Source organism: Amblyomma americanum, chromosome 5 (genome assembly GCF_052857255.1).
Source record: "Amblyomma americanum isolate KBUSLIRL-KWMA chromosome 5, ASM5285725v1, whole genome shotgun sequence".
NCBI classification, from domain to species: domain Eukaryota; kingdom Metazoa; phylum Arthropoda; class Arachnida; order Ixodida; family Ixodidae; genus Amblyomma; species Amblyomma americanum.
Genome location: NC_135501.1, coordinates 159,723,821 through 159,737,070, shown reverse-complemented (window position 1 = coordinate 159,737,070; position 13,250 = coordinate 159,723,821). Strand labels below are relative to the sequence as shown.

The following is a 13,250-nucleotide window of genomic DNA, read 5'->3' as shown; positions in this document are numbered from 1 at the left end:
AGGTCAAATACACCCTATTTCGGTAGCGACCTCGTTCACCGTCCGACGACCGGGTGAGGAAGCGCTCTGGTACGAAGCGCTATTTGGGCGTTGCGCAACTGGCAGAAAACACCGGACGGCAGCTATTTTGAGTATTTCTTTCACGAGTACTTTTTGTTTCCTGTAGAGAATATGCTTCGTGTTTTCAGCTGATTGCATTACTTCCTTATCCGATTGCAGGACGTAGTCTTCGCCCCGACGTAGGGTTTCGTAGTAAAAGCATTCGCGCGGCGGGTATAAAGAGAAGTGTCAGACGCACAGGTGCCGTGACTGTTGTCAGCCGCTAAGGAGAGACACCATCGGAGTAGAAAATTTGCCCCTCGGCACCAAGAGGTGAGCATCTTAAGCCGCGTTCAAAGCGCTTCGCACCGCATCCATTCGCCGTAGTTGCTGAGGCACCTAAAGCGGTTACCCGTGTAAAATTGTCCCGATTCAGCAGGTACACTTCGTCTTGCTTTTAGTAAACATAAATTACCTGTAGAGAGGTATCTAGTAATTCTGATCCTGGAGGATCTGGACTGTAGGACGCATGGTTTTTCGTGCAAGGAGTTGTAGAGAGTCCCAGATTCGCGATATTTTTACCTGTTAAGGGTGCTCATTGCGAGTAATGTGTGCTTATGCCTAGTTTTCTTTTACTTAGAGAGAGAACGTTGATGTAAATTAAAGAAAACGAGGTTGGTTATTTTTGTTTCCTTTCAGCGTTCTATTTTCCAGTAATTTTTAATGGTATATGTTGCAATGAAAATACTGGAGGCAAGAAGTAAACACTGTGAATAAACATTAACAATAATAGTTTTTAAGCTTAAGAAGTTGCAGTGATAAAAGAGCAACACCCAGGGAATACACTGTGTCATGTTGCGTTTTTTGTTTGACTGTGTTGATTAATCTGCACGCAGAGCTGAATAAATCGAGCACCACGTGTAAATGTTTGAAATATATAGCATCAAAGTATATGCGCCGAAGAGATTAAAGAAATATGCACACTTATAAGAAGGCCCATCAAAGACGTTTCCAACCAGCTGAATTCGAAAATAAACATGCGGTCTGTTTGTCGCGCAACAATTATGTGTAATGAATGTCAGTAAAATAATAGCTATACTTTAAAAATACATAACCCCGTTCTTCAGAAAGAAATATCAAATTTATACTGCTAGGTAAAAAAAAAAGCAAAGTTGGATCCTGAGCGTTTTGAGCAAACTAGCATGTCGCAGCTGAGCAGCCGTTTTGTTATTCTGTTCCGATAAATCCTAACTACTATCTCTTTGCAGACGCTGTCGCCATGAAACACGGAGGTTTTGCACGTGCGATACACCTGTGCCTGGGGTTTGTCTTTGCCCTCGCACAGCCTAGGCAGGCAAGTCCACAGCAGACGTCGGCGACGAATGGTATGATCAAAGCACAGAGAAACCGGCACTCATCGGAAGAACTGGCTTTATAATTAATTTTCTCTTTTCGACAGCTGTAGCAGTACACAGGACTATTCGCACGATTGTGCAGTTCCACCACAGTTTACTATGCCAAATGAAGCCGCAGTCAGGCAGTGCTCAGCATCGCTTTTTCGTCTTCCCTTTTACCTTGGTATAAGTCCTTCTTTGTGGCCTGCCTTTTACTAATACTTTCAATACATTATCGCTACCATACTCTTTTGCACGGCAAATTGCATAGCTCTAAAGAACTAGTATTTTAACATTCATATGAAAGAATTTGCTTTCGGTGTCCAGGTGAATAGATTTCTAGGCCGAATTCATGCCTGCCCTTCAGACTCAAATAATAACTCTCCTATATTTAAAAAAAAAGTGATCATCATAGGAGGGGGGCAGTATTACAAGGGTTGACTCGCAACTTTGTGACAGAGCGCAAGTTACGGGCATGGATTTATTGTAATTTGCGTTTGCGTTCGTCCGCGCAAGCCCAGTCGATAAACACAACAGAAACGTTCCTGTTGTCACAATAGATATTTTGTAATATTTGCGAAGAAAAACTTTTAGTAATAATAGGAATTTTTGCTGCAACAACACAGTGTTGCGTATTAATCACCAAAAAGTAGTACAGGACTGCACACTACGGAAACATACTACTCAAAAAACTACTGTACTACGAAAATACCACAAAATAACAAAAAATCTTCGTTACGCCAAGCAGCAAAACATTTTGTCGTATTATTGACACATTTGTGTCGTTGCTTTCGACTGGGCATGAGCGGTATTTGGCACTGACGGGCACTTCGGTTCAAGCATTCTTCACGCTCCATATCTATAGTCGGATGAGTTACTTAAAAGCTATGTTGATAGCTGTACTGCCATGACGTAATAACGAATAGTTTTTAAAAAGGCAACTCCAGGGCTTTTTTCGAGCCTCAGATAACTTTATGAAACATTTACTTTAGATATATCCTCCCTGTCCGGATCATTTTATCCAAGTCTGCAAGCCATGCAAGAATTATTTTAATCGGAAATCGATTTTAATGTTTGCTGCTTCCGTGGCCTCAGTGTAGGTGACTTCTGTTGGCAACACTGCGTTTTTGAAGTTACAAACATTATTCGCACTTAAAAGCGTCCGCTCCCTACATGAGGAACAAATTTCGAGGTTTTTTATTAGGCTTTCTCAGACATGTTATAAACGGTGTCGTCATTTCAAGTCGTTATTTCAAATATTCAACGCCTGTGACGTCTGTTACATCAGTGACGTCATTGTTGAGCCAATATAGCATTGCTCTTGACCATTAACTTAGTCTGTGTCTCGCTTTGCTGCTTTAAAATAGTTCTGTTAGCAATTTCGGAAAACGGTTTCTTGTGCCTGAGGCAGGGGACGCTTTGTGTTGCGATGCGGTAACAATTCAAAATACTGTACAAAAAACTGGCCTTTACGTAAATAATCTGCGTGTGCTGCCAAAGATTTAGAGGTACTTACTGCTTGTCTTCTGCTTAAAGCCTCGGTATACCAGGTGCTAAATGGAAGAGTTTAAGTAATTTTCAAAAACAGGCTTTTTGAATTAAAAATGTGGCTTTTGCGGCATGGTATTGCCAGTGTTAGAGGACACCATAAAACCGAAGAACCCTTTTAAGTAGTAAACTGGTTAACAAATTTTTAATAAATAAGTTTTTAACTATTAGAGCTAAGCGCCTAGTTGCAATCAGTGATTTGTAGCCGGCGGTTACTAATAGCAATATCAGTTTCTAGAATTTCGAAAACGCGATTACTCTCGCCGCAGGGACTCGGCAAAATTTGCCTACATTGTTCCAAAATACATGCACTTTCGAAAAGCATGTAGGCAAAGAAACCATTCCAGTGCACGCAACTAGTTAAAAAAAGAAAAATTTTGTCGAGCCAGAGCGCGAAGAGTAGCCACGTTTTCGAAATTCTAAAAACTGACATGGCTCTTACTAACGACTGTCTATAAACCTCAAATAAAAACTAAGCGCCTAACTGTTATATTCAAAAGTTACTTATTATAAATTAGTTAGGCAGCTTATTCTTAAAACGATTCACTGGTTTTCTGTTGTCCGCCAACACTACTGGTAATACGATGGTGAAAAAAGATATAAAAGCCATATACTATAAAATTGTTTTTTTTTTCTAAAACAGTGTATATCATGAGGGTAGGAAAGTTTATGTGTTCTGCCTCGAGCCAGAGTGCGCCTGTAACTGAGAAGTTTTCGTCTTCTTGGTGCATAAATGTCAATCATTGTCGACCAGATACACCCCACGCGCAATGCTCTACGTCTAACCTAAAGCGCTGCTAATTGCTCTCAGATGTCGGAGAGCGAAACTCGTTGAATGATCCATTTATGTCGCTCATGATTTACGAAGAAACATTTCCCTTATCTTTGGTGATGAATATTTTCCAAGCATACAGCGCTTGTCTTCTCTTCTTATATACCCCACTGACCACACGTGAACGAAGCGCCCTTTTTTTTACTTTTTATTCTCAGGAACGTGCGACTTCTCCGGTCTAAACCTCAACGCCATGATCGATAGCTTCGTCACACACCTGCCCGTTGAGCACACCGACCCGCAGTACGAGCGCTACGAACTGCTTCCTGGAGTTTCTGTCGGTGGCTTCGCCCTCTACTCTGGCCTCAATAATCTGCGTCCCTTCGGCCCTGTGCTTGCCTACTGTCGAGACGGCTCCCGTTTCGTCCAGGTCGATCTCGCCATGAGTCGGGGATTCGTCAGGTTCACTCTACCATGGTTCAGTGGCAATGAAGCCAGGGGAGCCACTGGTCTCATCGCTAGTGTGAAAGTGACCATCACATTCGAGGTAATCACTCTTCAGCATGCGCGCAGTGCGATGACGTTCCTGAAGAGGTATGCATTTTACAGCGATAGCTGTTAGGCACCCGTCCCTGGCTTCCGCATCGCCGTCGGCGTAACCGGTGGGTGCGTTAATGACATACACCCACCGGGTGGATGTCGTTAATACACCCTCCGGTCATTATCGCACTCACCTCATATCACGGTCAACCTGGGAGGCCTACGGGTGGCTCTGTTTGGAACAGCCGCCTGCCATTGCAGGCGTGCATCACGTGACCACTGCACCTGCAAGGAAAACTGAGCAAACGCCTCTAGTTTGTACGGCTGCCATCCTCTGCCGCATGGCACAAAGCACTCTGATTCATCACGGGAATCTGGAATGTTTCGTACATCCGGTCAGTTTTATATGGCCATTGTAGAAAGGTAGCCTGAGAAACGGACGCATTTCTTAAGAGGAGGAATACTTGGGCATGATAGTCAACATGTTCGCGCCTTATCTCTCGGTGCGCTCTAGTCATCTCAAAATTTCATGTTTAAAATGTCCCAAATTAGGTTCGCAGTTCGCTCTAATGGTGGCGGCCAACATATGACGCTAGTCGCCAAATCTATTGGAATGCTGGCCATGAATAATTAGCGCAAATCTTGCTTCTTCCTGCAGATACAAAACGTCGCTGACAAAGCTGGATCTGGAAGTTTGCAACCAAAGCTTGTTCTTCACGATGGTACCATGCCTGTTTCTTTGGAGGACGTGTATGTCTTCCTGGAAAGAACAGACACATTTTTGGACCGCGCCGCACCGGTAATTGGAAAGCTGTTTTCAGGCCTATCCAAGGACGCATTTCTCTACTTGGCCAAACCGGGAATGCGGGACATCTTCAAGAACATCACGGAAGAAGAGGCCAAGTTGCCCTAGAATTTTCGTTACACGTAACATGTACTATGCCATTTCGCACGCATATACTGGCACTGGTTTTTGCTTCAACAATATGTTCACACATTGTACAATTTCTTCAACAAGTTCTCCTTTATTTATATCCCTGCTCTCTCTCTCTCTCTCATTTCCAATATATTTCGTTTCTCTAACTAATAACTGTTCTCTTTTCTTCTTCTCAGTGGTGGTGTATCTCCAAAGCATTAGAATATATCTCTGCACACTCGGTTTTTGGACTGAAACTTCGCACACAGGAAAAAAACTAAGAAACAGCCACCAATCTATTCCATGTGATTTTTTTTGTGATAAAAATTTCAGGGCGACCACTAAAACCAGTGGTAACATTTTTAATTTGTTGTTCACAAAAATTTTTACAGTGCAAAGCACTGAGGTATTCAATTACTTTCAATGAGTTAGTCGTAGGGGGTGAAGATAAAGAGTGGAATAAGGCAACATAAATAGTGTGTCTATAGGACACAAAATTATCCAATTACTACAATCCTTGCCCATGAGTGCGTATGTATCCGCAGTGCACCCTGGCCAATCCCCCGCCGTGGGCATGTGCCATTAAGCCTAGTCGAAATCAAGAGAAAGGAATGGGCTTGAGCAGTGCATGTGATGCGAATGCAAGATAACCGCTGGTTCTTAAAGGCAACGGAAACGATTCCAACAGAAGCAAGCGCAGCAGGGGCCGGCAGAAGGTTAGGTGGGCGGATGAGTTTAGGAAGTTTGCGGGCATAGGGTGGCCGCAGCTGGCAAAAGACAGGGTTAATTGGAGAGACATCGGATACACCTCTGCCCTGCAGTGGGTGGAGTCAGGCTGATGATGATGATCATGATCATCATCACAAAAATGTGCTGCAGGTTTAAATTACGCGGTCATATGCTTACGGAGCGGCAAAAGCTACGGCTAAAATAGTTCCTAAAATGCAGGATGAAACAAACCAAAGCTTAAGCGTGTGCATAGAGGCGCTGAAAATCTGAGAACTTATTCGTTCAAATCCAACCCACCGTATGGGGCGTTTCTGGAAAATAGAAAAAAGTCTCCCACTGGTAAACTAAACGTGGTGATTACAAGAAAGCTTCCGGAAGTGTGGGAGAAGTTTGAAGGCGGGCTTTTCAACTAATATTACAGAATGTGGAAACAAAGCACCTTTCTGCTAAAAAACATTGTGGATAGAAGGGGATTTACCGCACACAGCCGGTTGGAACATAATGAGAAAATAAGCCAAATCGAAAGACAAGTTCCAAACGTTTTCTTTTTACCATGGGGTACCGGCATGGTCGTATTTATGAATAATTCTTGGCCCGCGGGGGGGGGGGGGGGGGGGAGGTAGTGGAGCGGTGTTATTCGGACCACGTGTTTTCTGTATTTGTGTCAATGATAAAATGGGGCTCAGCATGGTTTTCCACATTAAGTTTCTCACAAATTTCTTGCTCTCATACGAAGATCCTCTTCACTATAAATGTTTTCGCATGGCACCTGATTGGAAGCATTTATTTGTTTACATACCTATAGGGCACGGAAATGCATTACATAAGGAAGGGTGCTGGTCGCGTAAAGAGCAGAAGTTTATATTGGTGCTCAGAATTTTATTGGAAACAAGGAACCTGCGTGTCTTATTCAAATTCTGAGAGTTTATTTTACAAATATTTTCTGCTTGCGACTTTACTCTTGCTAGTAGGCTTCCGTTTCGAACGCAGCTTAGCTGAAAGAGGCATAATGAAGATTGTTCTTTAAAAATACAGCGAGAAGTCAGTCGGTTCATAAAAACCATTGTGCTGTCATTCTCCTTTCGGTAAGGCTTTGAAATAGAATGTCATCAGAGAGCACGGGTATATACATACCAGAGAGGAATAAAAAATTCTTTTATAAATTATCATGTAGTCCAAAGTCCTGCAGATCAGAAAAATTTTTCAGCGCACGTCGCTACATTGAAAGGTAGACTAAGAGCACTGAAACGCATTTCATTTATTTTGCGACAGTTGCCATTCATTCGTTACTTGCAGTGTCCCTGACAGCGTCCCTTGGACACTGCGAATGGCACGTTTCAAGCGAAGCGCGGTGACTTGATCTAGGTGCATTTTTCAGAGTGGTGCGATGCAACACTGGACCTCCGAGTTGAACGTGCCATCAATCTAACGCTGAGCGCAATTCCGGAGAGCACCGCCACCGAATTGAAGCCTGGAAAGATGATGTATTTGGAAGGTTTTCTCCGATACACAGTTTCAAAACCGAACCGGCTTCATCGTAAGGGCCCAATCCACACTTCCTGCGGCAAGGAAACAACGGTAAAATTTTTACAAGTCTAGTTTTGAGCGTCTATAAACTGTACGCTGATTGCGCCTGCAATTCTTCATAAAAATGCATTCAGTACTTAGATTCAATATATATGTCCGGAAAACTGAAGGCGGCGTCCTCCGGGGGTAGGACCGCTGCTGCCGCAGAGACTGAACAGCCTCGATCTGACGATTTGATGCGACGACCTTAACGCCGATGACCTCACCCGCCGACCTCACCGCCGACCCCATCGACGACCACATCGTTGACCTCACAACGACCTCAGCGACGACCACAACGACGACGCCACTGAAGACCTCACCGACGAGTTGTAAAAGAATGGTTTCCGCAGCAGAAGTTCTAGTTGCCGCCGACAGCCATGACGTTACAGCACTTATGGATACCGGAGCTGACTTTTCTGTCATGAGCAGCCAGCTAGCCACGACCTTCAGAAAGGTTCTAACACCTTCGCCGGGGCCGCAGATACGCACAACTGGTTGCCATGTGGTAACGCCGTTTGGCGTCTGCACCTGCCGCATACAAATCCGTGGTGCCACTGCCACTTTCATTGGCTCCAAAAAACTTATTCTCGGCATAGATTTCCTAAAAGAGTATGGAGTGGTCATCAACCTGCAGGATCAATTGGTACCGTTTTCGACACAGCGAGCCGTTTATACCGACCCCGAGCCGCACAGAGCAGCACTACGCATCTCTGACGACCACATAACGATACCGCCGAGAGCAAGCAAGTTTGTCAAGGTGCAGTGTGATACGAGCTTCGGTACTCGGGGCATTGCCGAATCAAAAATACCGCTGCTATTGTCTCGGCAAGATTGCGTTGCTCGCGCCCTGGTCGACCTTGTTCACGGCCGTACCGAGCTCTTAGTGACCAACGTTAGTTGCGAACCCCAACGTTTGACGAAAAAATCAATGATTGCCAATTTTCAAGAACTTGGCGAGCATGCCAGCCAACGTGCCTTATCCACAACAGAGTCCGTAACAGTGGGACAGGTTACGACAACAGCCATTAAGACCGACGTGAATCCGAACCTTCTGACCAATCAGAAACGCAGCCTGGAAAGCCTTATTGACTCTTTCCGAGACTGCTTTGCCTCAACCTCCAAGGTTCATCAGACGCCAATAACTAAGCACCGCATGATCGTCGTTAGCGACAAAAGACAGCTCTGTCAGCCTCCTCATTGTGTTTCGTGAAAGGTACGTGATGCCATCTGCCGCCAAGTTGCCGATATGCTCAACGACGACGTCATACAACCGTCAAAGAGCCTCTGGGCATCACCTGCTGTTCTCTTCGCAAAGAAAGACGGCAGCCTCCGGTTCTGCGTAGATTACAGACATTTCAACAACGTTACCAAAAAAAGATGTCTATGCACTGCCGCGCATTGATGACTCATTAGACTACCTCCGCCAATGCCCCTACTTTTCTTCACTCGACTTGCGTAACGGTTATTGGCGAATTGAGGTCGACGAACGCAACCGAGAAAACACCGTCTTCCTTACTCCTGACGGACTGTACCAATTTAAGGTGCTTCCTTTCGGCTTGTATTCAACCCCTGCAACGTTTCAATGCATGATGGATACTGTAGCCTTTAACCTGAAGTGGCAGTCCTGCTTTGTGTACCTCGACGACTTCGTGATTTTCTCCGACACGTACGAGGAGCACCTAAAGCGTTGGCGCGCTGTTTTCGTGGCAATTCGTTCCGCGGGCTTGTCTCTCAATCCTCAAAAGTGCCACTTCGCTTTTAGGGAGCGCAAGTTTCTTAGCCATATCGTGTGCAGTAATGGCATTAGCCCCGACTCAGAAACGACGGCCGCCGTTACTGTATTTCTCCAGCCAACCGATAAACAAAGCTTGAGGCGTTTTCTGGGGCTTTGCGCCTATTATCGGAGATTCGTTCAACACTTCTCCAAGCTCGCAGAGCCGCTAACTCGCCTAACTAAATACGCCGAACCCTTCTTCTGAAGCCCGGATCAGGAAAAGGCCTTCACTGAACTTCAGGCCCGCCTCCAATGTACGCCTATCCTTGGTCACTTCTATTAGGAGGCCGACACGGAACTGCACACAGACGCCAGCAATGTTGCCCTCGGTGCTTTGATTGTGCAGTGCCAAGACGTTTTCTAACGCGTGATCGCATACGCAAGTCGTATTTTGTGCTGTTCCGAAGTGAATTATTCAACCTAGAAAAATGAGTGTCTGGCTATTGTGTGGGCAATCACGAATTTTGGTCCTTACTTGCACGGCCGCCCGTTTCGAGCCGTGTGCGATCATCACTCCTTACGTTGGCTTGCTAATCTGAAAGATCCATCGGGGCAGCTTCCACGGTGGACCCTTCGGCTTCCTGTTTCATTAAAGTCTCTCCTCCTCCTCCTCCCTCTTTCGGCTGCAAGAGCGCGACGTCACAATCGTGCATAAGTCAGGTCAGAAACATAGCGATCCTGACTGTCTCTCCCGAGCTCCTCTTGCATGCACATCGATTGAGTCCGAAGATGATCCTGCTATCCTCGGCACTGTCACCACATCCGCCCTTGCACAACACCAGAAGGCCGACTGCGAGTTGTTGCCTGCCATCCAGTGCCTTGATGGAACTGCTCCGTTTCCGCCACGACACTTCTCGCGCAGACTGTCTTTGTTTTGCATGCGAGACGGAATCCTCTACAAGAAAAACTACTACTCGACCGCAACTGCGTATCTCCTCGTTGTCCCAACCGCGCTTCATCAGCAAGTTTTCACTGCATGCCACGACAACCTTTCTTCTGGCCACCATGGTTTTTCCAGAACATTTTTCCAGAACATTCCAGAACACAAGTACTACATGCCTCGGCTTGCTGAGGTTGTCCAACGCATTCTTAGAACCTGTCGTGAGTGTCAACGCCGGAATATACCGCCGAAAAAACCGGCCGGCCTTTTGAAGCCAATTGATTCACCGCGAATCCCATTTCAGCAGATAGGCATATGGACTTACTAGGCTCATTCCCGGCGTCCTCCAAAGGTAACCGGTATATTATTGTTGCTACTGACTACCTCAGCCGCTACTCTGAGACCAAGGCTCTTCCCCATGGCACCGCGGCTGATATTCCACAGTTCTTTGTTCACCACATTGTGCTTCGCCATGGCGCCCCCACGGTCGTATTAACTGATAAGGCAACCGCGTTTACGTCGGCTCTTACACATGAGGTCCTGCGTCTCAGTGGCACCAATCATAGAAAAACGGCTGCTTACCATCCTCAAACGAATGGACTGACTGAGAGGATGAACAAGGCCATTGCCGATATGATGTCTATGTATGTCGACGATGACGATCGCATTTGGGACGAAATATTATACTCTTACGTCATGCCTGCGTACAACACCGCCCTTAAAGAAACGACGCGCTTCACCCGTTCCGTTTCGTGTATGGTCGTGACGCCTTGACCATGCTGGACGCCATGCTTGTCCCCGGTAGTGCCCCCTCGTCTGTCGCGGGCGCTGACCAATTAGTTCGTGACGCAGAAGACGCTCACCATCTTGCTACACACCGCGTTTGACACCAGCACGAAACCGACGCACGGCGCTACAACCTCCGCCCCAGGGAGGTGATTTAATATCCGGCGAGCACGCCTGGGAATATAGCACAATACATCTGCGCGGCCGCTCTGAAAAGCTTCTGCGCCGCTACTTCAGCCCCAACAATGTGCTTCGTCAGTTCATCGAGGGGAACTATGAAGTGTTCCCGCAAGGAACTGCCCGCTCTTCTCGACCGGCCAAGTCTGAAGTCGTCTACGTGTCGCGCATGAAACCGTAATACACCAGTTAGCCCCTTGTGGGGTTCCCATTCAGTCCCGACGACACACGCACCTTTGCACTTTCGGTGCCTCTATACTGTTTCTCTCTTAACCGTGTCATCGCGGCGATGCCTCTTGATAGGACGGAGGCAATGCCACACTGCTCAAATTATGACGGCGCTGCCATGCGGCCGAGCGGCATGACTTGTCTCGTGAAGGAGCGATTAAGACAACGCTTCCGCTCGTGTGCGTGCGGCTGGTCTGCTTGGCCGTTAGATTAAAAGCCCTTTTTGAGTCGCGCTACGTATGCCGGCGGCAATATTCTTACGTACCGCATATTCTGCCAGCAATAAACCTGTCGTATACCATTCGGTATACCGTGTAACCACGAAAAGATGCTGTTCACTTTGTCACACGTACAGATAGGTTGATAGAAAAGTTAATACCTGACACGTACATTAAAAGGAGCAATACCAAGCCCGATGATCTATTTGTTTGTAAATTGGGGGAACAAAAAGGCCACTATAGTATCTAGCAACTTGTTCCTCTCTGCGTATTTACATTGCTTGCTCAAACCTACAACCCCTCCATGATTTCATCCATAGGTGGTCGACCTGGATATCAGCAATGAAGAACCGCTCATGGTGCAGTGGGACACAAGCGGGCACGGATCTCTCTACTTCTCTCTCACTAATGTCTCAGCGTCTCTTCAGCTCAGATTCTCTGAAAAACGGTCAACTGAATTCGTCTCTAATTCTGGAACAACCACAGCAGAACATGAAGACTCGGTGAACATCACTTTGCATTTTGGCACAATTGTTCCCAACTTCGCCCATCTTGATATGATTCCACCACAGGGCGCCAAGGAACTCTCTGACAAGTTGGTGTCGATAACCTCAGAAGGCCTGCTGAAGACGATGGCGATGGCGCCCATTCACGACTTTCTGGAGAGAAACTTTGCCCCTAAACTTCTCCGGGCACTGAAAAACTTCGGCAATCTGTCATTGTAACTTTTTAACTTCGGTGATGAATAAAGCCACGGCTGGCGAAATCACTGGATCAAGCCAGTTCGGCGGCTGCACCACTTCGCAATTACTTGTGGTTTCAATGATGAACTCTCACTTATTTCACAAGCCAGCATTTCCGGGCACAACCTTTAGTGGTTGCTTTGTCCTGGGCAGAAATTGTAAGCCACCGCACTGCTTGCAGCGTTAGCAAACGTAAACTTTGTACTATCATATTTTTATATTCCCCACGAATTCATTCCTGCCTATAATGCTTATAATTTTTACGGGGCTAGGCAGTTTCAAACAGCACAGGGCACTAACAACGTAAGTGGCTTTGGCTAAAGGTGTTCATTTCATTTCATTTCATTTATTTTACCCTCAGGGCTTTCGCATTATAGAGGGGTGGGGCATTGAAAAAACAACACATAGATGAAACAGAGCGCTATATATAGGAACAATATCGAAAAATGCTAAAGACAAAGGACGAAAACTTTGAGAACAAAAATACAGCAGTAAATAAAAGGATTACAAAAAAACCCTCAATCATAATCTCTATATGGGCAAATAATGTATTACAATTGGCCTGATTCGAACAGTGCGAGTAATTTGCTTTTAAAACGCGCATGGTCGCTAATGCAAGTGGCTGTGGGTAAAATATTATTCCAGTCACGATATGTTTTAAAGAGAAAGGAATTAGAGCAGGTCACTATGCTGCAGTGTGGAACAGCTACTTTTTGATTGTGGTCTATGCGAGGTGAGATGAAAGATGGTGCCTTTACACAGATAGCTGTCAGGTAAGGATTGTGGTAGTAAATTTTATGGAAAAGGCAAATGCGTGAAAGTTTACGGCGAGTGGAGAGTAAAGGAAGTTTAAGATAAGATTTAATTTCTGTTACACTGGCAGTGCGATGATACTTTCCCACGATTAAACGGACACTTCGATTTTGCATGGCTTCTA

General features: G+C 45.8%; 2 protein-coding genes across 2 annotated transcripts; both read left to right on the top strand.

Annotated features, from left to right (window-relative positions):
• The first annotated feature begins 221 nt into the window (after positions 1 to 221).
• LOC144132858 (uncharacterized) lies at positions 222 to 5,514 on the top strand. Its single transcript, XM_077665561.1, has 4 exons — positions 222 to 372; positions 1,308 to 1,424; positions 3,972 to 4,300; positions 4,952 to 5,514. Exons 2-4 carry the CDS (start codon positions 1,319 to 1,321, stop codon positions 5,204 to 5,206), a joined length of 690 nt encoding a protein of 229 aa, XP_077521687.1. The 5' UTR covers positions 222 to 372; positions 1,308 to 1,318; the 3' UTR covers positions 5,207 to 5,514.
• Positions 5,515 to 6,639: 1,125 nt separating this feature from the next.
• Positions 6,640 to 12,353, top strand: LOC144135205 (uncharacterized). The gene is made up of 2 exons (XM_077667947.1): positions 6,640 to 7,516; positions 11,891 to 12,353. Exons 1-2 carry the CDS (start codon positions 7,418 to 7,420, stop codon positions 12,293 to 12,295), a joined length of 504 nt encoding a protein of 167 aa, XP_077524073.1. The 5' UTR covers positions 6,640 to 7,417; the 3' UTR covers positions 12,296 to 12,353.
• Positions 12,354 to 13,250: the final 897 nt, after the last annotated feature.